This window comes from Argentina silus (genome assembly GCF_951799395.1).
Source record: "Argentina silus genome assembly, chromosome: 9".
Classification (NCBI taxonomy): Eukaryota; Metazoa; Chordata; class Actinopteri; order Argentiniformes; family Argentinidae; genus Argentina; species Argentina silus.
The window spans coordinates 16,676,673-16,703,073 of NC_139663.1; the positions used below are offsets into that span (position 1 = coordinate 16,676,673).

At 44.2% G+C, this 26,401-nt stretch overlaps 1 protein-coding gene across 1 annotated transcript in view; it reads left to right on the forward strand.

Annotated features, from left to right (window-relative positions):
• Positions 1–1,236: 1,236 nt before the first annotated feature.
• grin2ca (glutamate receptor, ionotropic, N-methyl D-aspartate 2Ca) overlaps positions 1,237–26,401 on the forward strand; it is a gene marked incomplete at both ends in the record, with an annotated part of 29,916 nt that continues 4,751 nt past the window's right edge. Inside the window, 8 exons of the mRNA XM_083677800.1 lie at positions 1,237–1,662; positions 10,670–11,268; positions 12,819–12,933; positions 17,549–17,760; positions 22,857–23,025; positions 23,983–24,136; positions 24,437–24,562; positions 24,851–25,080. Of these exons, the coding sequence (XP_083533926.1) occupies positions 1,237–1,662; positions 10,670–11,268; positions 12,819–12,933; positions 17,549–17,760; positions 22,857–23,025; positions 23,983–24,136; positions 24,437–24,562; positions 24,851–25,080 (2,031 nt within the window). The remainder of the gene's footprint in view (positions 1,663–10,669; positions 11,269–12,818; positions 12,934–17,548; positions 17,761–22,856; positions 23,026–23,982; positions 24,137–24,436; positions 24,563–24,850; positions 25,081–26,401) is intronic.

A 26,401-nucleotide genomic window follows, 5' to 3' on the forward strand; every position in this document is an offset into this window, starting at 1 on the left:
ACTGTAATTTAAATCTGAAAGTGGATCCGCAAACGTACTCTGTAATTATGAACAGTCACTGTAATTTGAGAAAGTGCATTTCAGTCTATTAGTAATTCTGTAAACATCACTTACTTGCTTTCAAATGCTCATCTCAGGAAAAAAAAAAAAGTGAATGCAGACAGTATCAAACCGATCATGTATAAATGTGAAGTGAATTTTATCACACAACAAAACTTAATGCTGGTACACTAATTTGAGTTGTTATGGATGTTATTAGTTACAATGTGTGGCTTCAACAACCCCTTCTGCAGAGTTGTCATAATCATAAAATCCTATAACGATCTTCCGTGGCCCAAACAGGGCATGCACCTGTTCACATCACAAAATACCCATGCATGCAGACTTTTTAAAAAGATTAAGTTGGAATGCTCTGCGGCAGAGCAGTACATTTTAACAACGACAAAATAACCTGTCACGAGAGAGAAATAGCAAATCCTCTGGTTCTCCATTTGTTGCATTAAACAGCGGCCACCATCTGCTAGGTTGGACTGCAGAGGACAGTAGTGGGGAGGCAGCTGCCACAGAAGGCAGTGCAACCTGGCCACTGCCTCATGTTGCACGGCGGAACACTCTGAAAATACGACCCTGGGCTCCTCATCTGCCCACTTCTAATGGGGCTCTTACGGTCATCTCAGGCATAGAAACACACCAGTGTACGAAGCAGAGATGAGGTTAAAGGGTAATTTCTCCAAATACGCTGACTCTAAACAAAGGGCAGTTTGGTTGGCTAGCCGGGAGGGATTACTAAGCATTATCACAACATTTCAGAAAATAAATTGGTGAAAATGGTCCTGTGTCTAATATCATATCTACCACCCTCCCCCTCTCTGTTCCCCACTCCCCACCTCTCCCTCTTCCTTCCCACCCCACACCCCTCAACACTCCCCACCTCTCCCTCTTCCTTCCCACCCCACACCCCTCAACACTCCCCACCTCTCCCTCTTCCTTCCCACCCCACACCCCTCAACACTCCCCACCTCTCCCTCTTCCTTCCCACCCCACACCCCTCAACACTTCCCACCTCTCCCTCTTCCTTCCCACCCCACACCCCTCAACACTCCCCACCTCTCCCTCTTCCTTCCCACCCCACACCCCTCAACACTTCCCACCCCACACCCCTCAACACTTCCCACCCCACACCCCTCAACACTTCCCACCTTGGTGCCCCCCTCCCTCAGGCAGTAGGCGACTGAGATGGGCGTTCGTCTAGGCCGCTTGAGCGACTCCCCTTGGTGGCCGCCGCTGCTGCTGTTGCTGCTCTGCGCTGCCCTCTGCTGCCGGGGCCGGCCGTACGGAACGCCCACGCCAGCGGTCAACGTGGCGGTGGTGTTCAGCGGCTCGGCCTACCAGTCGGAGATCAAGGGCCGGCTGAGCCGGGAGAACTTCATGGACCTGCCCTTGGAGGTGAACCCCATCACGGTGCTGGTCAACAATACCAACCCTCGGGCCCTGCTCACACGCATCTGCGACACGCTGGCTGCCAACCGCGTGCATGGCGTGGTGTTTGAGGACAACATCGGCTCGGAGGCCGTGGCGCAGATCCTGGACTTCATCTCCACACAGACGGCCGTGCCTATCGTTGGCATCAGTGGGGGGTCCGCCGTCGTCCTGCCATACAAGGTCAGTGAGGAGGGCTCAGGGAGAGGCGTGTGCCAATGTCTGAGTGGGCAGCCTGCGGAACAGGCTGGAGCACATCACAATGACTTTCCTTCTGTCTTGTTTTGATAATTTTGAGGGTCAAATTATCATTTCGCACACACTGTTGTAGAAAAAATTGGTCAAAGTCTAGACTGTTGCTTATTTGGAATACATATGGAGTTCTCAGGAGTTTTGGAGCCAGAGTAAAAAACCTCTTCACTTTCAAGCTTTTTCATGGAGTTGATCATATTGTTTATTGCTTGATATAATGTTTTATTCTACCAGCGTGTCAACGAAAGACCAAGTAGGTTACAGCCCCCGAGAAGAACTCACAGTCTGAATAACAAAAGCAAAAAAAACACAGAGTCAACAGGGCGAGCAAATCACTCAGTTCTTGAGAGCTCTCTACCATTCACACTGAAGCCAACAGATATCAGACTGGTCATTATCAGCTTCATAATGAACATTATCATTTGCAGACACAGGCATTGCACATGATGTAGTTACACACACACACAGAATACTAATGTTGTGTGCTTAAGGCCACATAGAGTTTAATTTGGATATCCCACACTGCGATGACTGAAACAACAAGATACACAGTTTGACATTGTCCAAGCATCACCAAGCCAAGGGGTGTCCAAATATGTTGAATGATGCCCACATGAAATTGTGATTCGAGAACCCTATGAAGGTCAAGAGAAAAACATGGTGGCCAATAACTTCATAGTATTTGGTCAATCTGCTCTTATCAGATACAGATAAAGTCTTACAGATACAGTGCAGAAGTAGGCCAATGTACCCTAATACAGAAAACCAAAGAAAAATATTAGAAAACAAATGCCTATTTCCACTTTGATAGAGTCATGCTATTACATTCATGTGTTGTATTACTGCAGGGCATGCACTGGGTTCCCGAGCAGGTGCATGATGTCTGAGCGATGTTTGTACAAACTGCAAATACATACTGCTGTTAAATTGCTTTTAGAAGGCAGCCTCATAACTTTAGGAGCAATTATCCATGTCTCAGAACATTACACAAAGGGCTCTGCTGCCATGGAGACAAACTTTAATTACTGCAAAATGGCTGTGATGTCTAACAACATCACGGTGGAACCCTCTCAGAGGAGACGTGCGGCATCGGCATTCCGCAGGCCATCACAATGCAACAGACAGAGGCAGGTTGGACGTTATGGGCATCGGCATCACTGCTTTATTGCTTCTATGCAAATTGATGTGCGTCGAGAATACAGGCCAATTCACATTCCAGGGGCACGGCTCTCCAATCCGCAGACAGTAAACAAAACGTTTATACAGCCTCGGAAATGGAGGGCGATAAAGCAGGCTGCTGACCTCCGTCGCTCAGAGCAGGCGGGAGAGAAGTTGTGCATTGTAATGCTTAATCAAGACGAGTCATTGTAACTCCTGTCGCTGGGCTTTGTTAGTATCCAGCACACACAGCTTGAGTTGGGGGGAAATATGAGGTCTGCATGTCGTCTTCGCTTCCCATCAGTTAATCCACAGCGCAAATAGCATTTTCTCCCTTGTGTTTGTGGAATTTTCATAATAAACGTGTTACCCCCGAAACTGATAGACTGCCCGGGCCATGGGCTCTCAGAACCCCCATTATACATTCACAACCATACAGACTCTCATGGGAGTTGTAGTTCAATATAAAACTGTTTAAAATGTATGCCTCAAACTGGATTGAATTTGAATAGATTTTTTCGAAAAAAGGTAGATGAATTTGACTTCACTCTTTTCTTTGTGAGTGGCTGATACAATGCTTCTGCTTAAAGTGAAGTAACCCGAGGTCCATCAGAGCTGCAAAAATAGATAAGGGGCAACAAAATGGCAATACTGAAGGCAGATGCAAGCAAACACAGGGTACCCAGTACCCTTGTAACCCAACAGCTGCAGTTGTAATTGGAATTTCCTTATTCCAGTCCCCACTTTATTGGACTGCTCCCCTGTCAGATAGCTTTATTCATTTCAGAAAACATGCTGGGCAATCTGTGCATTGGCATGGCTTCGCATGGCTTCTCATGGGCAATAAAAGAGGTGTCACTTGGTTGCTAATACCTTCCGGAGGTCATTTACACTCTAATTATCCCAACTTGGGGACTGCAACAGCTAATCATTCATAATAAATTACAGCCTAAATAAAATAAGAAAAAAACCAATTACCTAAAGGTTGGCAGCTGTTCAATTTAACTACTTTTTTTTTTTCTAATCTGTAAATAGCCAATAAACGAAACTCGTTTAGAAATCAGAGATTCAGCTGTAATACACTTAAGCTTTTCTGTTGGTGGACACGTATGTCCCCTTGACTGGCTCTGGGAATTATTCTACTTTCAAGCGGCAATTGCCACAATAGACAGCCGGTTAAGGGAATGTCTTCAACTCATTATTGGGAAAACCTCAGACAGTGTAATATGTATTCAAAACATGTCAATATGTGGCCATAAGTCTGACAACAAACCAAACTTTAAGAGTCTGCTACAATGTTGTGTTCCAGGTATTCCTTGCATCGTCAGAGACATACTGTACCATTCACCAAAGGTACTTGACTCAAGATGATACATTATAAGTGATATGTTTGTTCTATCATTAATAACAATATCACAGTTCAGAATACCTTCAACAATACAGCTCCCATGCAGGGTAGAGTAAGAGTACTTTCAGTCACCAGGACCCAGAGTGTGAGGCTGAGGCAGCAAGGCCTTCATTAGTAACTGGCATACAGCCCCGTCTCTCTTGATCCACCATGGTCGTCAACAACACTTGCCAGAGAAGGTGGCGGAAAGTATGCTGTGATGTCAGTCAGCACATCTGTTTCATGTCTCGGATATGCTTGAATATGAATCTTATCTTTCAACGTGAAAAAGAGGAGGTTCACAGTGAGTGTAGTCTTGCATGCCAAGTTCTAAATCAACCCTTCAACTGTGAGTAGTCCAGCCTTTTGTGTTACAGCATACAGTACATTTCACCGAGGATGAAAGATTGCTCACCATTGATTGATTTGTGGGATGTCATCCAAGCTGGTCAACAAGACAACACAGCCAATAGTGCAACCTCATTCAATGTTCATACAGTGAATGTAGAGCGTCAGATCTCGCTCGAAGAGGCAGCGGAACGTTAACTGAAAATGGATTCCTGTCCTGGGGACATTTTGTTTAATTAGCATGTTGATTAACTAAATTAGAACAACCCATTATTTATTTCCATTTCTGTTCTTGAAAAAAAAAGTTTAAGCAAATCATTGGATAACCGATAGTCAATAATGAATTAATTAATTAATAATCCATGGATGTGTGTGTGAGTGAAGACTAACATTCCTTTTAGAAGAAGAATCGGGCAGAGCCACCGAGTCCAACCTTAAGAGAATGTGCTTGTTTGTTTTTACTCGTGCAACACAGCGGATCCTCTTTATCTGTGGATTCTAATCTCACTGCGAGGCGCGGAGCCGTTCATCAACTTCTGATGGAAATGAAATCAAAGCTGCTCCAGTATCACCAATCAATCACAGATCAATCATTAATCACAGTCCTGTTCAGTGCACGGACAGTGGATGAATCAATAGCAGTAATCATGGCTAACACGCATGCCTGGAATGTTAAAACCAAACCCTAGCGAAGCATTGGGCTGCTGTATTGATACGGAGGATTTACAGCCCCAGAGTGGCTGCTCCCTTTGCTGGGCTGGGCCACAACAGGGCAGAGCTGATCATGCCACACCCTCCTCTTGTTTTAAAGGCATGCACTGAACTGGAAAATTACTTTAGTGTACACAAATGTGATTACAAATGACATGAGGTGCCGTACTCCATGAAATTGAATATTCTATTTGACATCATCATGTTTTAGCATGATTAAAAAGAGGGGAAATAGTGTATTGTAATAGTACTGTAGGCTAACATATCACTTTAACCTCAATATTTATCATGTTTATTATACAAGCTCAATGCACAGCTCAGAGGACCACAGACACATTGGTCATCAGACGACATGCTGCTCCCAGGTGTAGAAGACATGGGTCAGGCTGTGTCCATACATCCTGTGTCTTTTCTCAGACATCTCGTCTCATTCAGGGCCAAATCGGTATTTGAGATTTGAGCTAAGTTGATTCAGATTTTCACACATATATGGAGGATAGCATTAGTTCAGGCAGGGCACTTTAAGTCAACAGTGCAGCTGTCTGTCAGGAGTAAGTACTGCATACTTAACCCATAAGTATGCAGTACAGTCACATATACATGGTGGGTGGATGGTCATCCCACCCACCACCCCCAGCCTCCACCCACTTCAATCACTCAGTGTGTACAGTACCTGTCAGGGGGTTTGATGGCTCCCTGCCCTCTTACAAACATGTATGTCATGGTCATTCAACTTCCAGGGAGGGAGCTCTAAAGAACAGATCCATCCAATTAAGCCAAGCCCAAATATATTACCATTTTCATACAATAAACTTGACACAAGTGTCCAGACTGAACTCCCACTGATACAAATGCATAATTCATAAACCAAAGTTTACACAAAGGAATCTGAAGTTGTGATTGTGCCTGGAGAGTATATCGGGAATGTGTCTATGCCTCACTGGACCCCCACGGTCTGAGCCAGAGAGGTTGTAGAAAACAGGACGGGAGACAGACCTCGTTCTTCAAAGCGAGGAGGGAGCCTGAGGCCTATCGCAAAAGTAGAGCGGCTTCATTTTTTTATTTATTTTTTCCCTTCGTCACGTCCTAAACCTACTTGTCTCTCTCTCTCTCGCTACCTTCGTCTGCATTTGGAGGCTAGTGGCACAGATACTGTACAGTATGAACTGTCTAGACAGCGGTAAGGAGGCTAGGACGGCTGTTCAGACCAATTGAGAGGGACAAAGTCTGAGTCTGCAATCTCAGTGTACTGTAGATGTGTTTGTAACTTCTGAATACTAAAATCTCCTCACACTGTTCATCAGCATAAACTCTGTCTAAACTGTCTCCATAGTTACATTCTACATTATATGTACCAGAGAATAACAGAATGAAATGAAATACTGACAGCAAGACATACATTTGTGTTATAATGTGAAAAAGATACATTTGAAATGGATTCAATTCAATGAACATTCACAAACACACGGCATAATTATATTTCAGCACCACGACCGACTGCATTTAAATCTCCTCTATCATTTTGTGAGGGAGGACAAATAACCAGAATATTTCGAAGTCTGTTCCTCGTCCCTGCACAGGGTCCGCGTGACGTCAGCACAAGGGTAGAGCACATGACGCCAGTGCCAGGCCACATCACGCTGGGTGTTGCAGGCAGACATATGCCGCGGCAGAGATCCATGTCCAGAAGTCACTTCCCATCAGAGAGAGAGCTGGTTGCCATGCGTGCAGTTCTCCTGCCCTGGGATGGAGTGAGAGAGAGAGAGAGAGAGAGAGAGAGAGAGAGAGAGAGAGAGAGAGAGTCAAGAGGCAGACAGAAAGAAAGAAAGAAAGAATGAGAAATGGGGACGCGAGAGAGAGAGAGAGAGAAGGACAGAGAGAAAGAGGGAGAGGGGTGAGAGAGAGAGATGTCTGCTTGTTTCTCTTCACAGGCCTTTCTGGAACGGTCTACTCACCACCGGTCTCCCTTCCTCAGATTTATTTTGCAGCTCCTGAATCATTTACAACTAACTACAGACCCTGCTCTAAGCTCCCAAGCCCTTAGGACCCCAATTCCAAGCCCTTGCAATCCAACTTTGTTTTTATTACAAAGCCTCTTTTCTTTTTTGGATCCATCCCACGTCTATCAATAATTACTCCCCAAGCTATTTGTTTTGAGGAAGTCCTTCAAACAACCGCCATTGATCTAGATAGCATTGTTTTTGAGTAAGTGTGTGTAGTGGGCAGTATATTCTGATCAGGGTTGAAGGGCTCTGGCTTTTTTAGGGTGATGAAATTGTATTGATTGGAGTTTGTAGCCAGTGTTCCCCTTAAAGCATCTGTGATGCAGTGCTGTACTCTGCTTTTAACTCTCATCTGACCCCAATTCATGCACTTTGTATGGCACTCAACTGCTAATCTGATAGCCACAAAGCTCTCACGCACAAAAATACTTGGATTCCTGGCTGAGGACTGATTAAAACCATCACACAAGGCCAATCTGGTTGAGAGCAATTAAGAAATTAGGGAAAAGGAATGTGATGTGTATTGTAATAACAGGATATGTTGGTCCCATCTTGTTGTTTGTAAACAGGTTAAAGTGATATGTGTCCTTTTGTGTATCTGGCCATTGCCTGTGGAGATAAGCTCTCAACTAGATGCCTTTAATCTTCTTGAGGACATGTGCAATCTCCCCAGCTCTATATACAGTACTGAACACTTCAATACTCTTAAAAAAGACTGAATGTAAAGTCAATGTAGAGTTACTTTCAGGGGATTGGGCAATCCACAATTTACACTTTTTGTACGGTTTTGTTCGGGAAAACAAAATTTACCATTCTAAAGATAACAATCTCCATCAAGTCCTCCAACATCTGCATTACACCTATGGGGGATTCAGTTTCAATTTCAGCAGTGGAAAAGGACAGCGGATGACTGATTCCTTGAAATCCCCAAAGTCATACAGGATGACTAGGACAGTATTGTCCATGTCCGATCTACCATGCCATGCCTTAAGATATGTGTCATAGAAATGGAATAAGAATATGTCACTGGATGTGTTTATTATAATGGTTGAGAGGTTTCGCTCTCTGGTTTCATCTAAAACAGAGCCTTCTGAAATGCCCCAGGCTAATTTGGACCACAGTGGCTGTCTCTACACTGCTAATTGAGAGGTTGCAATCACACTTAGCAGGGGGCTATTCTCTAGACACTAAGGGCGTTTTTGGCGGAGAGTCACAGTGTGATAATATACACATACTAGATGACACACTCAAACACACACACATACACACACACACACACACACACACAAACACACACACAAACACACACACACACACACACATGCCCAGCAGCAAATAGATTTTGCACTTCGGCAGATGAATACTTATAGCTTGTGAGTGGTGGGAACAGGCTGCACGCATGAAGGAAGGCAATAACTTTGACAGATTTGTTGCGGGACAGTGAGGGAAAAGAGAAAATTAGGAGATTTATAACATCTCCTCAACCTGCTCCGTGACCAACCTGCATAAGGTTTGCCTGCTCTGTGTCCGGATCCAAGCTGCAGCTGCAAGCTGTTCCACTGTCCCTTCTATCTCCTCAACATCCATAATATGGGAGGCCATATATTTGTTACTTGTGTAATTACAGTTACTACACACGTGTAGGGGCAACTTAATGTAAAGTGTAATTTTTTTATATGAAGACATGTACAACGTGTCGAGTACATACATCCTGCTAGTGTTCCACCAACACATTTGCCAATTGTTTTCCGAGTACGACATCAAATGCAGTAAAAAAGAAAAACCTTAGCAAAGATCCGATCAGATATGGTTGTTACTCATATTGTCTGAGGTATTAGTTTGACGAGAAACAGAAAGATAGAATGTTTTTTAGAGACAAGTGCAGTGATCAGTGACGAACAGAGACACAAGGAGTTTTCAGAGCGATGAAAACAGTCCATGGAGACTCAGTGGAATTAGCCATGACGTCTGACATCTAGCAGACACAGCTGAAGCTAACCTACTTTAGACTTCCCACCAAACTTCTCTGAAGGACAACAAGGAGTCGGAATGAAACAGCATCACAAGAGAACAGCATAGATCTGGTCTCTGGATTCCTGACTCTCACCAACCCCAAACCTAAAACCAGCTTGTAGCTTGTGACAGAACACACTCCCCTAGAGAAACATAGGGACAGGTGAGGTCCAGCTATGTCAGCTTGAGTGAAGCATTGATTTTGTGTGTACTGCTCTGATACCATCACGGTGCAGCGCTCCGTGTGATAGGCACTTAAGAGGGTGAGAGGCCAAAACAGGGACTTAAAAATACACATCATGGATTTACTTTAGGACTAAAGACAATGATCAGCTTTTTATGGATTATGAAGTTACCATTTATATAACTTCATTACAGAAGTGCAAGTCTTAATCATGAATCCTGAGATGCACCCAGTGAAACAGTAAAATCTATAATTTATTAAACTTTTATCGTACTTTTATTATCACAAGGCACACTAGGGATGCATCGTGCATGATTTATGACGCTATTTGTTTTACAAAGCAATTATAGTGCAATGATTTCTATGAGCGGCGTGCTTCATTTGAATACAATAAACATTCGTCATTCATTCATTTTGCATAAAGTAACGACTTTGGCAGCCAAATCATTTACTGTAAGGGTCAACATTGTAAAACACAATGATACCATTGTGGTTCCTAGCCCTTTGTGGCCAATTTACATAGTTTGTACCTCACTAGCTAGATCACGTTGGTCAACACAAGCAACGTCTTCATATTCCTCCTCTGAAGGTCAAGGAGGGACATCCACAGAAAAGAGATAAGGGGAGAAAACAGAAGCTGGGCTCAGTGATAGTGCCATCCCTCTGCATTTGCAAGACAAAAGTATGGATGAGGGCCAGCGTTGCTGTGGCGAGTGGGTGACACATGGGTTAAAATGATGAATGGCGCAGCAGCTCCAGGTAGAGCAACACAAAGCACAATCACTTATGCCTCTCAACCCAGGATAAGAGACCACTTCTAGGAGGGCTGGTGGTCAGTTGGTGGTGGTGTGTATGTGTGTGTGTTCATGTGCGTGTACTTGTGTGGAGTTCTGTGGAGGGATTAATGGGTGCAGATACTAAAATCTGGTACTTTGACATGTAGTTAGCTGAAGGAAATTCCCACCAGATAGGCCATTAGGAAAACTCATTGCACATTAGCTCAAATAAATGAAAAACCCTCTTAGTTTGCTTATTAGATCAATTGGATAAATTGAGCCAATTGATTAGCCTAACTAACCATAAAGGGAACTCGTCATCCCTGCTCATCTTGCTGTGCTGTGTCTTCTCCTCCAGGGGGACGGCTCCACCTTCCTCCAGCTGGGCTCGTCCATCGAGCAGCAGATCAACGGCATGTTCAAGGTGATGGAGGAGTACAACTGGGACAGCTTCGTGGTCATCACCAGCCTCTACCCGGGCTACGAGGCCTACGTGGACTACATCAAGACCTTCTCAGACACCAGCTACTTCTTGTGGGAGCTGCAGGATGTGCTGACCTTCGACATGTCTGCCGACGGCTTGAATGACATCCGGGCTCGCCGGCTGCTGCAGCAGATTGACGCCCAGGTGCTGCTGGTCTACTGCACCCATGAGGAGGCCCAGTACCTGTTCCGTATGGCGAGTGACACGGGCCTACTAGGGCCTGGTTACATCTGGATCATCCCCAGCCTGGCAGTGGGGAACCCGGACATGCCCCCGCCAGAGAGCTTCCCCGTGGGCCTTATCAGCATCATCACAAACCGCTGGAGGATGAGCCTGAGGAAGAGGGTGCGGGACGGGGTGGCCATCGTGGTCAAAGGGGCGCAGAGCTTCCGCAAGCAGAGAGGCTATGTACCCGAGGGCCACAATGACTGCCATATCCCTGTCAGGCCGTCCAACAATGATACACTGTTCAAGTGAGTGGAGGGGTCAGGGGCAAGGGGACAGTATAACCACCGGGGTATACAGTATAACCCCACCTCGTTATTGTAAAAGAGAGTATGTTCTTGATAACCTACTTGGATAATTAAAAGGCAATTAATTAATTTATTGTTTTCTGAAGACTGAGAGGATAAAGTAGTTACTAACTTTACAGAAAGAATGCGGACTGACTTAAATCTGGGAGAGAGTTGGCAGAAGAAGTCACCAAGTGCTCACCACCAGTCATTTGGGCTGGGTTTCCCATCTGTTTGGTGGTGTGAGTGACAGCATTTTACTCTTGGTGTCACTCCCCCACCCCTAACTCCTCTAATCCCCATACCCCGGCCTGCACTCTTACCGTCTGTCCGTCCCTCCATCCCTCCATCCGTCCTACAGTAGCTCTGTGTGCACCTCTCTACTGGAGACTCTGGGATGAGAGGGGGAGAGGGGGAAAGCAGAGAGATGAGGTACCCTGTCATAGCTACCAGCCCAGCCCAGCCCAAAAGAGCAATCTGGTGCCATCTGTGCCAGAGAACATGGTGCAAATCCTATTTGGTCAGAAAAAGTTTTAATCAGCCAAAGGGGAGGCTCAGCTACTGGGGGAAAAACGGCTTCAGTGTCTGCGTTTGGCACCAGGCAAGGTCGTCGAGTCTGAAGTGGAGGGACTTGTCATTTAGGTAGGATGTGTAGAGGGGGTAGCTTTGAGGAGCAGAATAATAATCATAATATGAAACTCGACACAATTCACCACTGCTTTCTCCTCAGATCTCCCCAGAAGTAATTTTCTGATCTCTGAAAGCGGCTAGCCTGAAGGGGAGATAGCTTCAACTTTTGTAAATGGAAACCTATCATGAAAAACGAAACGTTCTGAGGGACATTATTTCTGGCTTTGATTTCAACGATAGAACTGTTGGACCCCTTTCTTTCCGCACTGTATAGACAAAGCATACATGAGCGGAATAGCAATGGCCAAAATTGGAAACATGGCGGATAGTCAGGACATTTATGGGACAATACGGGATGTTGCAATTTTAGGTCCCTATTTTATTTCCCTCCAAGGCACAATGTTGCGCTCTCTCACAAAGCTCTGATTCAAAGGAAGCCACTTCAAGCGGTCCCTGGCCTGACTCTATCCTCCGCTGTCAATAGATTCAACCTCATTTAATTACAGCTCTTTTTAATGAGCTTTTGATTACAAATCACTCCACCTGTTAATGAGATTATCACAGATTACCAGATTAAACAAGCTTTTCACACGGATAAAACAGAGGGCCGTTTATTACCCAGCATGCTTTCATCACCTCTGCTGGACTGAGAGAGAAGGATGGGAGAGGTGAGAGTGCAGCTTTGCAGAGCATGACAACAGAGAATTAACAGGGAAAGCAAGCAAAATGGATTATTAAGCACAAAATAAGCATGTGGGGCACTGAATTGTTGTTAGTGACAGTTAGTACTGTAAATTGATACTTCCTTGTTCGTTCTTGCTTGATGCTTGTGTCTGGTTTTCGTGTGAAGAGAGTAATTCACTGCTTTCATCCCTATACAGGCACATGTTGAACGTAACATGGGAACACAATGACTTCTCCTTCAACAGTGACGGTTACCTGGTCAACCCAGCGATGGTGGTCATCACTCTGGACCGGGAGAGAGTGTGGGACAAGGTGAGCATTTCATACAGACACATTCAGAGGCACTTTGAAATTAAAGTTATGATTGTGCCTTTAAATACTATTATTCTATTCACCTGTTGTTACCATGCACTTCCTTGTTCCTGATGTGGATAAGATATGCACTTGGTTCTTGATATAAGGCGACTTGATAGAAAAGCATTGTACTAATATTGTCCCACCGAGTCCTAATAGTCCTAATAGTCCTAATAGTCCGGCTTCCCTCATCTCTTCGTGCGAGAGGCCTTGTGTGTGATTTCACGTCTGACTGGTCCCTCTATAAACGCCAGCCATTCAAATCAGCCAGTGCTCAACTGGCACCTCAGAGCCACAGGCATTTAGTGATTTAGGGATCCTCAGATCACATATTCACCAAACACACTTTTCCTCACTTTTTATCCTGCCCACACACACACACACACACGTGCACACATGCACACACACACAGACACACACACGTACACCCACACGCTTCAGCCTCAATTATCTGCCTCCATTGAATATTTGGTTGATATTGTCAGGGGGCCTCGGCTGGGAGTTGAGATTGGACAGGCGGAGGTTTACTTCCAGTGGTTGAATGGAGGTTTGTGTCAAAACATGTTTGGCTAAACTTCATTTCTGAAGTTAAACAGCCACAGGCATTCTCCAGCTAATTACGTAGTATTGATGTTTTTTCAGAGTTGGTTCCTCTTCATTTCAGATATGTCATTGAAGCTGAGGGCTATGCCTCTGTAATTGGAGGCCCTGACGGTATAGGCTCTCAGCTGTTTGCCGTTATAGGTCAGAGGGGTAGCTGGCTTGTGTGGAGGGCTTAATGATTGAATGGAGAGGTCACAAAGAAAAGAGAATACAACAGGGTGTCACCTTGGGATGTAGAGATCAACAAGTATATATAACTAGAAGAGACAGCGTTGCCTTCATTAGACCACAACTCAGTTTCCCGCAGGGTAAGAGGGGTGAAAATGTTATAATACAACAGCTACTCAAAAAAAGATTCATTTCAGAGGAATACTTGAAAAGCATGCTATCTCGTTACCAAGCAATCTTAACAGTCCCCCCCGGAGCAGGCAGTCACAGTTCCTTGCAATCATGTGAATGTGGTGCATGTCTCTTCAAACCCATACAATACTGTTAGTGCTTGAGTTTTCATCTATTCCTGTTATTCCTGCTGAGAGTGAAAAGGGAGAGAGAGCCAGCAGGAGATACCAACCGTCCTGTCACCTGTATGAAGCAGTGGCAAGATACAGTTTCTCCAGCACTCCCTCAATTTCCACCTCTTATCACTTTTACATTTTAAATCTCCTACTCTCATGTGTTCCAGCTCAAACCTAATCTGTTTTCCCCCCTTATCTTGACAAAGCGATGGACAGCCTCTCCTCAGTTTTGCCTTAGCTTTGTATCTCAGTGTTTGACTTTCATTATGAGGGGCATGGCCCGCCCTGAATTGGAAACATCTCTAAGCTTAGAGGTATCTCAGGCCCTGGCTCCCTCTCCCATATCGAATATATCTTACAAAGAAAAAACTGGCAAGGCAATTATTTGACATAAACAAAGGAGTTTGACTCTGCTAAGCCTAAAACAAAGTGTGAGGTGACACTCTTACTCTCTCTCTCCCTCTTTGCATTGTAATGTTTTGGGCATCTTTTTTTTGCTGAGAGCTTAGAATCGATCTCTCCTTCTGATTGCTGTTGTCACTCAGTTCTATTCACTTATCCCCATTGTGTTCAGCCATCTCAGGAAGAATCTCCCCACAGTCCACTCTCACCCATGTTAACTTTCTTGGCACACTCCAGGCTGATGGTTGACACTGCGCTCCTTACACTCTTAGGCTAATTTATTAGCCAGTTAAATCACCGCAGTGCTCTTTTCAAATGTAGTTGGCCTGACAGCAGCGATGGCCTCCATTATTTATAACTGTCAAGGAAGTCATCTTCCAGGCCAGTTACTATCACTATCATGAGTGAGGATAAAGCCCTGGAGGCGAGAAGTGTTCCCGACACTGCTCCTATCCTGCCGTTTGATATACTGGACTGAGGAAGCTACTGTTTTCAGGTTGTATATCTTCACCACCAGTCTTCCGGAAATTACAGTGTGACGGACAGAAAGTGTATTTCAAATGGAGGAAAATAATATTTGTTCAATAGTGTCCTTGTGATATATGCTCTTGAAGTGACGGCGTCAATTTTACTTTTGCGTTTCAACTGACTGAGTGCCAAACATGGCACAGTTGTTCGGTCAGTTTCTGAGAATCCACCGTCACAACTTTGGAACTGAGGAAAAGTGCTCCTTAACAAAGCCACTTTACACAGGCCACTGTTGGTACAAATAAAGTTGGTTCAAACCCTACCATATAAAATGCTACCAGACTGGCCCACACTGATTATGGTTCCTTTCTAACTGTCAATGATAGGCCAGATAACCAGCATTCGGTGTGTATACTGTATGAATGCTTTAGCGCGCAATTATGTGTGATAGCAGTGCCCTGCAGCTAGCGTGAGGGGCTTAATTCCGCTAACAGCGTGGATGCTAACGAGCCACTGGGCCGAGATGTGTTTCATCCGAGGCTATTTTGATGAGATTTAGAGTTCTGATCTATCTGACAAGGCCCATAAGATGGGAGAAAAGGAAAACAAGAGGATTAATCAATAGGCTGGCGAGAGACTGGAATAACTATCATTTGTGACATCTGACGATGTCACAAATGATTAGATAACATTGCCGTTGCTTCCAGTATAAACATGAGCATGTGTCCAGGGTGCTACGGCTTCCTCTCTCTTCAGACGACAAATGATATAACACAGCTGTCAATTAAAAAAACTAATGTAAAAAACATAATCTAAAAACAAATATGAGGTGATGCAAACAATATGTAAGGTCATATCTGGTAAGCAGATTGTTGTTATGTTAGAGTGTGATATTTAAATTCTGAGCAAATCTATTTCATGTCCATACTGTATGTCAAATATAATTATCGTATACAGTGCTCTTAGACTATAACTACTTTAAAGTATAACTACTTTATCTCACACACCATAGATACCACTGAGTTAGTCAACCTGACTAATCCATAACCAATTTCAGTGACCCTTGGTATAAATGTAAGGATCGAATGTAATCCATCATTTCCTGAATGGGGTATTGACCTGTACTCAGACATTGTAAAAGTAGCCTATTAAACCCATAGGAACCTGTCATTCTGTTAATGTGAGCAATTCATTTGTTTTACCCCCGCAGGTTTCTGTTATTGTTGTTGTTGTTGTTGTTGTTGTTGACAATAATTGGCCATTGCACTGTGACAGCAATGAATGCTATCATCAACACAGTTGGTTTCATTGAATTCCCAGTAATTAGGACACTTAAATCAAAACCAAAACACTGGTGGGGAGACTTCTTCTTAGCTTTTGTCTCTTGTAACCTTAAAGGAATGTAATGACACTTAGCTAATTACTAATGCACTTAGAGTTATTAAGCCATTCATATGTTGTGTCTAGCTTGTTTGAAAAAAATTATTAAAATGCAAGATAGAATCATCATCCAAAAACCCTTTTAAACAATAAGACAAAATAATAGAACTGTCATTGCTTTGGCCAGCTGAAAGCCAAAGTCTAATTAGTCTGCATGATCATTTGTTTGTGAGGGAACTTTAGCAGAGAAGTTCCGCTCAGCATACTGAATACTTTAATAACCACCAGGATGGATAAATGCGTTTGGTAATTGGCAGTAAAGCAGATAAAGAGGTTGGTTCCTCAGTGACCCTTGCTATCTCGTAGAATGAAAACAGATGTTCAGAGTTAGACTAGACAAACTTCTGAAACTTACCACAATGTGGTGCAACTCCTTTGAGTGCGACTCTAGTGTCTGAGGTCTATTTCAAATATGGAAATAGCCTTTTGTCCTTTTGCATTCATATTTCTACAGTATGTGGAACACTTGAATGCATGTTTGTCTGGCATATCTGATGAAGTGGAAATTAGGGAATTTGTAACGGTGGATAGTAGAATTGCATTCATTCTGATAAATTCATAATTTCCTTCACTACATCCCTGAAGACCCAGGGCAGAAATTCAATTTACTCTAAATGATCTTCAGTACAACCTGGAATTATCCGGATGGCTTCATTGAGCTCAGGTAGACAAATCCAAGAAGTAACACACCACAACCACAGGAGAAGTAACTTGCACCTTGATATACAGTACATCTTTTTGAATTTCCGGCCTCAAAATATTCTCTTCATCACATAGAGGTATGGTGTGGCTTGTCTCTCCATCACTGGCCTCTAGTGGGAAAGTCGAAGAGCTTTGATTTGCAGCATATTGGGCTGTTTACTGCAGCCATAGTCTGTGGAGGCTTGTCTTAAAGAGGCTCAGGAACAATCATTTCTAGTTGTGTGTTGTTATTAGAACACATAAATGTCAACTTGACTGAAACCCAGCCATACTATACCCTCCTTTGATAACATTGTGAAGAGCTATATGAGAGAATTATTTACAAGTGCATGTTGGCAACTCTGATGGGCTCAGATTCAACTCTAACGGTGAATCCTGCAGTACGTGTAAAAAAGTGATTCACTTTAATGTCTGCTCTTCTCTGCCTCTCTCTTCCCTGCCAGGTGGGTAATTATGAGTTCGGGATCCTGCAGATGCGGTACCCAGTCTGGCCGCGCTACGGCACGTACTTGGAGCCGGTGTCAGATAACAGACACTTAACTGTGGCCACCCTGGAGGAGCGTCCCTTCGTCATCGTGGAGGCTGTCGACCCTCTCACCGGAACCTGCGTCAGCAACACGGTGCCCTGCCGTCGCCAGTCCAACAAGACAGAATCGTGAGTGGGCTGTTTACAGTATGTCAAGGTCAAATACACCAAGTGTATTTTAGTCTGACCTAACAGTAGTGATTATGTGTCACCACCTACTGAGCATACTGCATACATTTTAACTGGCACTATACTGATGAGAAATATGAAGCAAAGCTTTTATACTGTATTTGGTCATAGGCTCACAGCCGGATTCTACCGCATTAAACTCCGGTAATCCAGCAGCCCTATAATGGCCAATCAACACATGCTGTGTAAACTCAGCTCACACACCTCCCCCAGGCATAGATAATGACTAACCATACTAACCCAGTGGCGTTACAATCCCACATGTGCTCTCTCACATGTTTAACGTGCTATGGGTGATCGATCTTGACTCTGACTTGAAGGTACCATTAGGTGTGAGATGGAGAGGCTCTTCCCCTACCATTAGCCCACACATGGTTCTTATCACACAATGGGCTGAGATACTCATTAGGCCGGACGGCCACGCTGCAGTAATCACGCTGTGACCCAATATGGGAAATGTATGTGCTGCATGCCTGGATATCAATTAGATGGGACGATTAGGCCATCCCATCAATCCTGGACACCTCAAGACTGATATTGATGTTCATCAGTGAATGGGCCAGGGAGAAGGAAACGCAGACTTTATCTATTACTGTCAAAGGTTTTAAGGAAATGAGGGGATAAGCTCAAATCTCTAGCTGCTCATGCCGCAGGCAGACTGTTTTTTTTTAGCATGAGCTGACCGAGATGTTCCATCACTACAAATAACCTACTGTATGTATGTGTAAGCTGTTGCAGAGTACCTCAGCTGACCTTTTAATGTGTTATATTGCATTGAGTAATTTCCCTCCAGTTCCAAAAAAAATAAAAAAGATAAATGCATTGGATAAACCAGACAAGGAGCTAAATAAAGCAGCCAGTGAAAGAGACATGGCCAAGAGAGATACTGATAAGTATAAAGTGCAGACAGAATGTCACTAACAATCAACCCCGTGGCAGCTGTGTCATAGCGGTAGTGGACCCCTGTGCATAGCGTAGTGAAGCGTTCCTGAATCTGAGTCGCCATTCGTATTTCCTCACCGACAGGACAGGGAGTCAGGGGGTCTGACAATGACATTCACATCCCATTAAGGGCCGGTCGCCTCTCTCAGAGCCTTCTCCATGCCCCAAGACTCCTGCAGAGCCCTGTAACACCTATAACTCACACCCACACACTCACGCCCAAATGGGAAGGCACCGCAAGGAGCCATTCGTCAGACGGGAGCTTTCTGGGCCCTCTGTTCCAATCCCTCAAGCCCTCAGCCAGAGAGAGAGAGAGCGTGCGTGGTGGACCATCTGTGCAGCTTGCGCCGAGACAAGCTTATTCCTCCTTTGAGAGGCACAACGACAAACAGTCACTCGCTCCACTCCACCATGGTCAGATGGAAGCCAGCAGTGGTTATAACTCCTCACTTTGTCTCAGGTTCTCCAATGAGAGAGCTCCCATTGTTACTAAATCGCCTCAAGATCTCCAGCTCACTGGCTTTGTATTGGAAGATGTACAGTATATATGCAGTGAAGCATATTGCCAGGATCTAGCCTGTTGCCATAGTTGGTAATGGCTATCTGTGGACCGGCACCAGTCACTGGGATGTTGCTAACCAGTCCTTAAAATAGTGAGATGGCATAGATTAAAGAGGGACTTCACTGGCTGATTTCACCTTGATTTTCCTCCTCCACATTTTCAAAAAATGCAACTGAAAGTATGGTTTGATGTACCATAAGCAACCTTAAAATTTGTCAAGGAAAGGAGAGATGTCAACTCTCCGCAAATCACGCTATGTTCTTGGGCTGACTTGATTTAGACTGAACGTGAAAATACTGGTTTATGTCCAAAGAGTTTTTTTTTACACTTTTTAATACATTTTGGGACTAGAATTGATGTATTTGACTGCTACCGATGCATCAACCGTTTTCAACAGGAACATTTCTTTTTTTTCGCTTCAGTTCCTCAATTCCAAGCCAGTTTTTAAGTGTTACCAATGAGACTGTGATGATAATACGTTGATTTGATTAAAGCTGAGACTGGATACAGCAGGAGATGAGGCCCCTGGAGCCACACACTGGCACTGGCAGTACACAGCACTGTGGTCCAATTAACTTTGTTTCAGAGGTGAACCTTTCAAGGGCTTGCTGCCGGGGACAGGGACCAAAAACAACTGTGCCTTTGGATTTCCTTGAGACAACAGATAACAGTCTTTGCAGATAAACACATTAGGCAGTAAATACACACACACACACACACACACACACACACACACACACACACACACACACACAAACACACACACACACGCACACACACACATTACGCAGCAAATACACACACACACACACACACACACACACATTAGACAGCAGATACACACACACACACACACACACACACACACACACAACTTAACACATACAGATAAAGACAAAGCCACACACACACACACACACACAGAAACAGACACCCACACACGCACACACACACAAATGCAAACATAAGGGTTTATAAATGGTTTATAATAAATGAATACAGAATTTATAACCAATTTATTTAACCATTTACAAACCATTCTAACTCATTAGTTTAGATTATTGATATTCACTTGGTGCTTGCAAAACAGGGAGCTTTCAATCAGTTATTAATGCTTTATAAATGCACTTATAAATGCTGTGAAAACTAACCCTGATGTAAATTCAGGCAACATCTTTTGCAATGGTTGCACAGTGGTTGCACAGCTGGGGAACAGTTCTTTCCTGACTTGTGGGAATGATTCGGCTGACACCAAACAATTGGGCTGGTACCATTCAACACATCTTTACAATGTGAAGAGATCCCAAAATGCAGTACAGCTGTCACCACACACACATACACACACACACACACACACACACACACACACACACACACACACACACACACACTCATTATTCCCACACACCCATTTCGATGCAATTGGCAGCCCACTTAACCTCCCAGTGCTGAACCCAGGCAGCTGGTGAGACAGGGGACGTTGGGACCACCGTGTTTACCCTGCGTCTCAGGTGACTGCGGAAAGCAGCCACTAGTTTTTCTTCCAAACTGTTCATTTGTTTCCTTTTGTTGCAGCGTGCGGCTGCATTACGCTCTGCCCCTGGCCCCCCTCCTCCCCTTCCCCGTGTCTATGGGCACAGTCCATTAGACTGAAGGTCTGGGGGAGGTTAGGGGTGATGTGTCATTAGTGCTCTATGCATTCGGCCACGACTCACCAGCTCCTCCACACCATCCGCCCTCCCTGTGTGGCACTGACCGACTGTCAGAGAGGTGTGGAACGTGCCCCTGCTTGGCACGGTTCCTCCTACACGGCAGAGCAGAGTGGTGTGGTGCCCAACCTGTCGGAACTGTGGCACATCATTACGAGAAATGACTATTTGAGGTATGTCTGATGGCTTGAGCTTACAAAAAAAAAAAAATTTAGAGGAGAGAAGTTTCCCTCCCACACACCTGACCGAGCAGACACACCTCTCGTTATCCCGTTAGTGTGAAACTGGAGGACATTTTCCTCATCACGTACCTGGTAATCCTACTCATAACAAAGAGGAATTGATTTTTTATACTCCACATTAGCTTCCCCCATTTATATGCACAGCCAGTAGTATCATTTAGTTCCCCCTGCTGCATTTGCTCTTTGAAGAACACTACAGCTATGGTGTGTATAGGTACTGTACTGAAGCACATTGTCAGGGTCACTCAAGTCCCAACACAAGTCCCAACATACAGTAACAGTACATTCATTAAATAGTTTTGCATGAGGGTGTCTTTGTTGCATTAAGGTATAGGTCAAACTGTTCTGCTTGAAGGAAGGAGGCAGGGAATGAGAGGGAGGGAGAGAGAAAGAGAGAGAGAGAGAGAGTGTGAGAGAGAGAGAGAGAGAGAGAGACATATTTGAAGAGGAAGTATTGCTTTAAGCCCAAAAAAGACATTGGTAAAGGAGGCAAGGCTGGGGTCTAGAGAATCAAGTATGTAGGCTGCTTATCTGCCATGGGTGAACTTCCATTAGCCAGACAAATAATCCAGCATTGTGTTTCACTCTTGCCTTTGTTTGTTTGTGATTAATTTGTGTGTCGGATTTGTTGTGGTCCGCCCCGGCTGTCCGTCCATCTGTCGCGGCCATGACATAATGCGCAAGCCTGTGGAGCCGCCCAGTCCCTCCAGTTCTCCCTCGCTGCTCCCCCACTAGTGACGTCAGAGTCCTGGCCACTCAGCAAGGCAATGGCTTTCTGTCTCCATACGCTTTCTTTCTCTTTCCCATCCCCCTCCATCCTGTCTGTTGCTTCCTCCTCTATTTCCTATGCTTAGCTTGCTAGAGATCTGGCATAGGAGCACACACCTCTTGCTATTTATGCTCCAGGAGCATAAGCTGTAATGAAATGATAGTAGATTATTTGATCACTACGTTATTACAATGTTGTAACATTGTGATAACGTTGATGCTGGGACAGTAGTTGGTGCTGTCTTCATGTCTTCCTTGCCAGAGGGTTAGAGCGTTTTTTTGTAGATGGGGTTCCTATCATTTCCATTAATCTTATCATTATTCCATGCCATCAGTCTTTTCCAGAGTCAATTAATCTACTCAAGCAATGTAATGTGTATTCAATAAGAATATGAATCAGGTGAGAACTAGTGAAAAATAACTAATAGACTTAGCACTTGATTAATAACATATAATTAGAGAGAAATGGCTTCTTTTGTATCCATCAGCTCTCAACTGTCTGTCTATATCAATGGCAACCTGCAGTGATAAATAAACCAACGTTCATACACACAAAACCCATAGCAGGGAGCCTAGCGATTACACATTCAGTGGCCTCAAAATTAAACCATGTGAAACATTTTTGAAATTGTAATAAATATGTGTTTATTGGCATTTTAATTAGTTTGTAGCCTCAGTACAGCAGTTCCTCTCAGAGCTGGGGAATGGATTGGGTTGACCTGGCTATGGCCCAAACCGATACCATGACAGATGTGATGGTTTGAGATCACGCTCACACTCACACCATGTCATTGTGTCCTTCTGTCTCCACAGTATTGTAGGTCACACTGAGCCCTACACCAAACTGTGCTGTAAGGGCTTCTGCATAGACATCCTCAAGAAGCTCTCCCGCACCATCAAGTTCTCCTATGACCTCTACCTGGTCACCAATGGGAAACACGGCAAGCTGGTCAAAGGCATCTGGAACGGCATGATAGGAGAGGTAAGAATGTGATGCTCATTTATTGGTGTAACTATAAGTCAACTGCTTGCGAAGTTCACATTCCTGCAGCACGTACACGTAAAGGAAAAGTGATTTGCATCCAGGTCTATGCGTTAAGCACAAGTAATGTCTATGATTTGTTATGGCATTGCAGGGGGAATATGGCAGTCTGAATGTTGACACCTCTGCTATTTGTCCTGAAGTTTTTAAAAAGAAAAAGAAAAAGTTTTTAAAAAAGAAAACCATATCAAGTATTATTTAATGACCCTGGATAAAATGAATAGGTAGCAAGCTCCCCAAAAAATTAAATAATCTCCACCATCAATTGAATCAATTCCACTTGCTCTGCGCGTTCCAGAGGAGTTTGAGGCTAGTGTACAACATTAGTTCCCGCGTCACATGCTTTCTCAGGAGTAGACAGGCTATGGTGCTCGATGAGGCGTCGTTCCAAGTAGCAGAGGTAATGTCAGGCTGATGTGCCAGCAAGGCAGAGTGGCTGGACGGTAAATCCACTGACAGCAGCTCGCATCAGCATGTTAAACATCATTTGTGAGGGTGAGGTTAAATCCTGGAGGGTTAAATCCTAAACAGATATGGTTTAATCCTGTAGCTGCCACCGGATCTGCCTGAAGGGAAAACAACAGGACTTCCTCTGACTAGACGAGCGACGACCTTTATACTGTACCGCGGTTATTAGCCTCACGCCCACTTCCTGCTCGTAATGCGTTGTCATCGGGGGATTTATGTAACAGGTATCGCTGCGATACCCAGTAATGGATTGGAGATTAGGGATTGATACATATCAAATCATGTATCACAATGCAGTGACGCCTCGTACAGTAGAGAAATGTTGTTGATAGGTGAGATCATAACCAAAGGTCAAAGGTGACGGTGTCCAATTTAAGACAGAGCGCTACGTTATGACAACGTCTCCCATCAACTTCCCTCCCTCCCCAGGTGTTCTACAAGCGGGCGGACATGGCCATTGGCTCACTGACCATAAACGAGGAGCGCTCAGAGATTATTGACTTCTCCGTGCCATTCGTGGAGACGGGGATCAGTGTGATGGTTGCTAGGAGCAACGGGACCGTCTCGCCCTCTGCCTTTCTAGGTAAGCAAAATGTATCTGCTTCTGTGAACAAACAAAACACATTTCTGCGTCTGGTAACATCGATTTGAAATAGAAAAAGGCCTGTGTTGTCTTATAGAACTAATATGAAAACAAAATAATGATGTTCTCACAACTTGGAATTGTATTCAGACCCAAGCATCACATTACTACAGTATGATAGGACAACATTACATTGTTATTAGTAAGTACCCAAGCAGAGGCAGTGGTAGAGTGAACAGTAGTCTTATAGAAGAGTTATTCATTCTTATGTCTTGCCTCTCTCCTCTTCTTCTTGTCCAGAGCCCTACAGCCCGGCGGTGTGGGTGATGATGTTTGTGATGTGCCTGACAGTGGTAGCGGTCACAGTGTTTGTCTTTGAGTACTGTAGCCCTGTGGGGTACAACCGTAGCCTGGTGAGCGCCAAGGGTGAGTGTCTTTGACAGCCATCTACAGCATCTACCTGACCTCCTACACCAGAGCCAGCAAAGATAGTCACACATGATGTCTAGAATGACACCAATGTAAAATACACTGGAATGGTCTTTTACGTTTTTCATTTATTTCACCGGTATTTATCTAAGTCTCGTTGAGATTGAATCTCTTTTACAAGAGAGACCAGGTCCAAATGATTATCAGAAATCCATATTCCAATATGCCACATTTGTATCCCGTCACTGTATATATTAACTAGGACCACCTCTCTGTCCCACCTAGAAACTGGGGGTCCCACCTTCACCATTGGGAAGTCTGTGTGGCTGCTCTGGGGCATTGTGTTCAACAACTCTGTCCCCATTGAGAATCCCAAGGGCACCACCAGCAAGATCATGGTCCTGGTCTGGGCCTTCTTCGCTGTCATCTTCCTGGCCTCCTACACTGCCAACCTGGCCGCCTTCATGATCCAGGAGCAGTACATCGACACTGTCTCTGGACTCAGTGACAAAAAGGTACGGTGTCATTCAATTAAATTAGATTCAATTAAATTAGATTCAATTCAGTTCAATTCAACTTAACTTTATTTGTCCCCTTAGTCATTGGTAATTCATTCAGTGTTCCTGTCACTGTAAAAGGGAGAGAAATGTGTACGTACTGTAGTGTTTGCATTTAGGATTAGGCGAAATATAGAGTGGTCTATTTTGGATGAGCAAACAGTGCCTGCTAACGCTGTGAGTGAATACAAATAACCACGGGCAGAGCCGCAATGTCATGACTGTGACTTTTCATTTGCACAAATCGTAAAAGGATTCACAAAGCGAGCGTCAGTGGTAAAATTAAATTAGATGCTCAATGACTTTAGGTCGGTTATCTGTGAAAATCCCTATGAATGTATGACACAAGTGGATTTGCAGAGCTGCCAGTGATTATATATTTTAGTATTAACTTATTCATATTTGTATGGCGCATGGAGGTGCTCAAAGCCAGTATTGACAAGGAAATCCATGTTAAACCTTCAGTGCAAGAAATGATTTGCAGACTCTTTGCTCTTAGGTACTGAGGGATTATAGAGGCATTTGAGAAAAAAGACCAAGCTGTTGACAGCTCAATACAATGCCAGCAAACTAGTTTACTATTCTTCCATAATTATCCATTAGCTCTACTTTGTGCAAAGAAAAAGAAAGAGAAAGAATCCATAACGTGTATTTGACAGTGAATAGAACCCAGCCAGGCTCAAAGAGAAGAGAGTGAGAGAGAGTGAGAGAGAGAGAGAGAGAGAGAGAGAGAGAGAGAGAGAGAGAGAGAGAGAGAAAGAGAAAGAGATGGACGACCGACTGCTTATCTATCTAAGCTGGACACTGCGGTTTCAGAAAATGGAAGCGTGGTGTATGAACTTTGGAATGTGACCTTCTCTGAGAGTGTTTCAAATGAGAGTATGGTGGAAAATGCAAAAAAAAAACTGGTTTAAGTTACAGCCGCTGTCACCTGGAGTGACAAATGATTGTTTTACTTGGCGGACTGTTAACTTAAAAGAGACACAGTGTCATGCATGGATGGACACCATGGCCAAGACCTTGTGTTTCCATCAGAGTTCCATCATACAAAGTCTGGCACCTCCCTCTTTACAGATTTTGTTGTTCTCTACACCTTTGTGGAACAGATTACTGCTACTTGATCACCTTAATTTTAGAAGCCCGCACGCAGATTGATTGAAACGTTATGAAATGTGTCTCTCACTGTCACCTGCCTCTTTAACCATCACACCAGGCTTTTACAACACGGTGTAGTCTGCCATGGGCAATGTCCCACCACAGCAGCCGTTCACTCATTCAC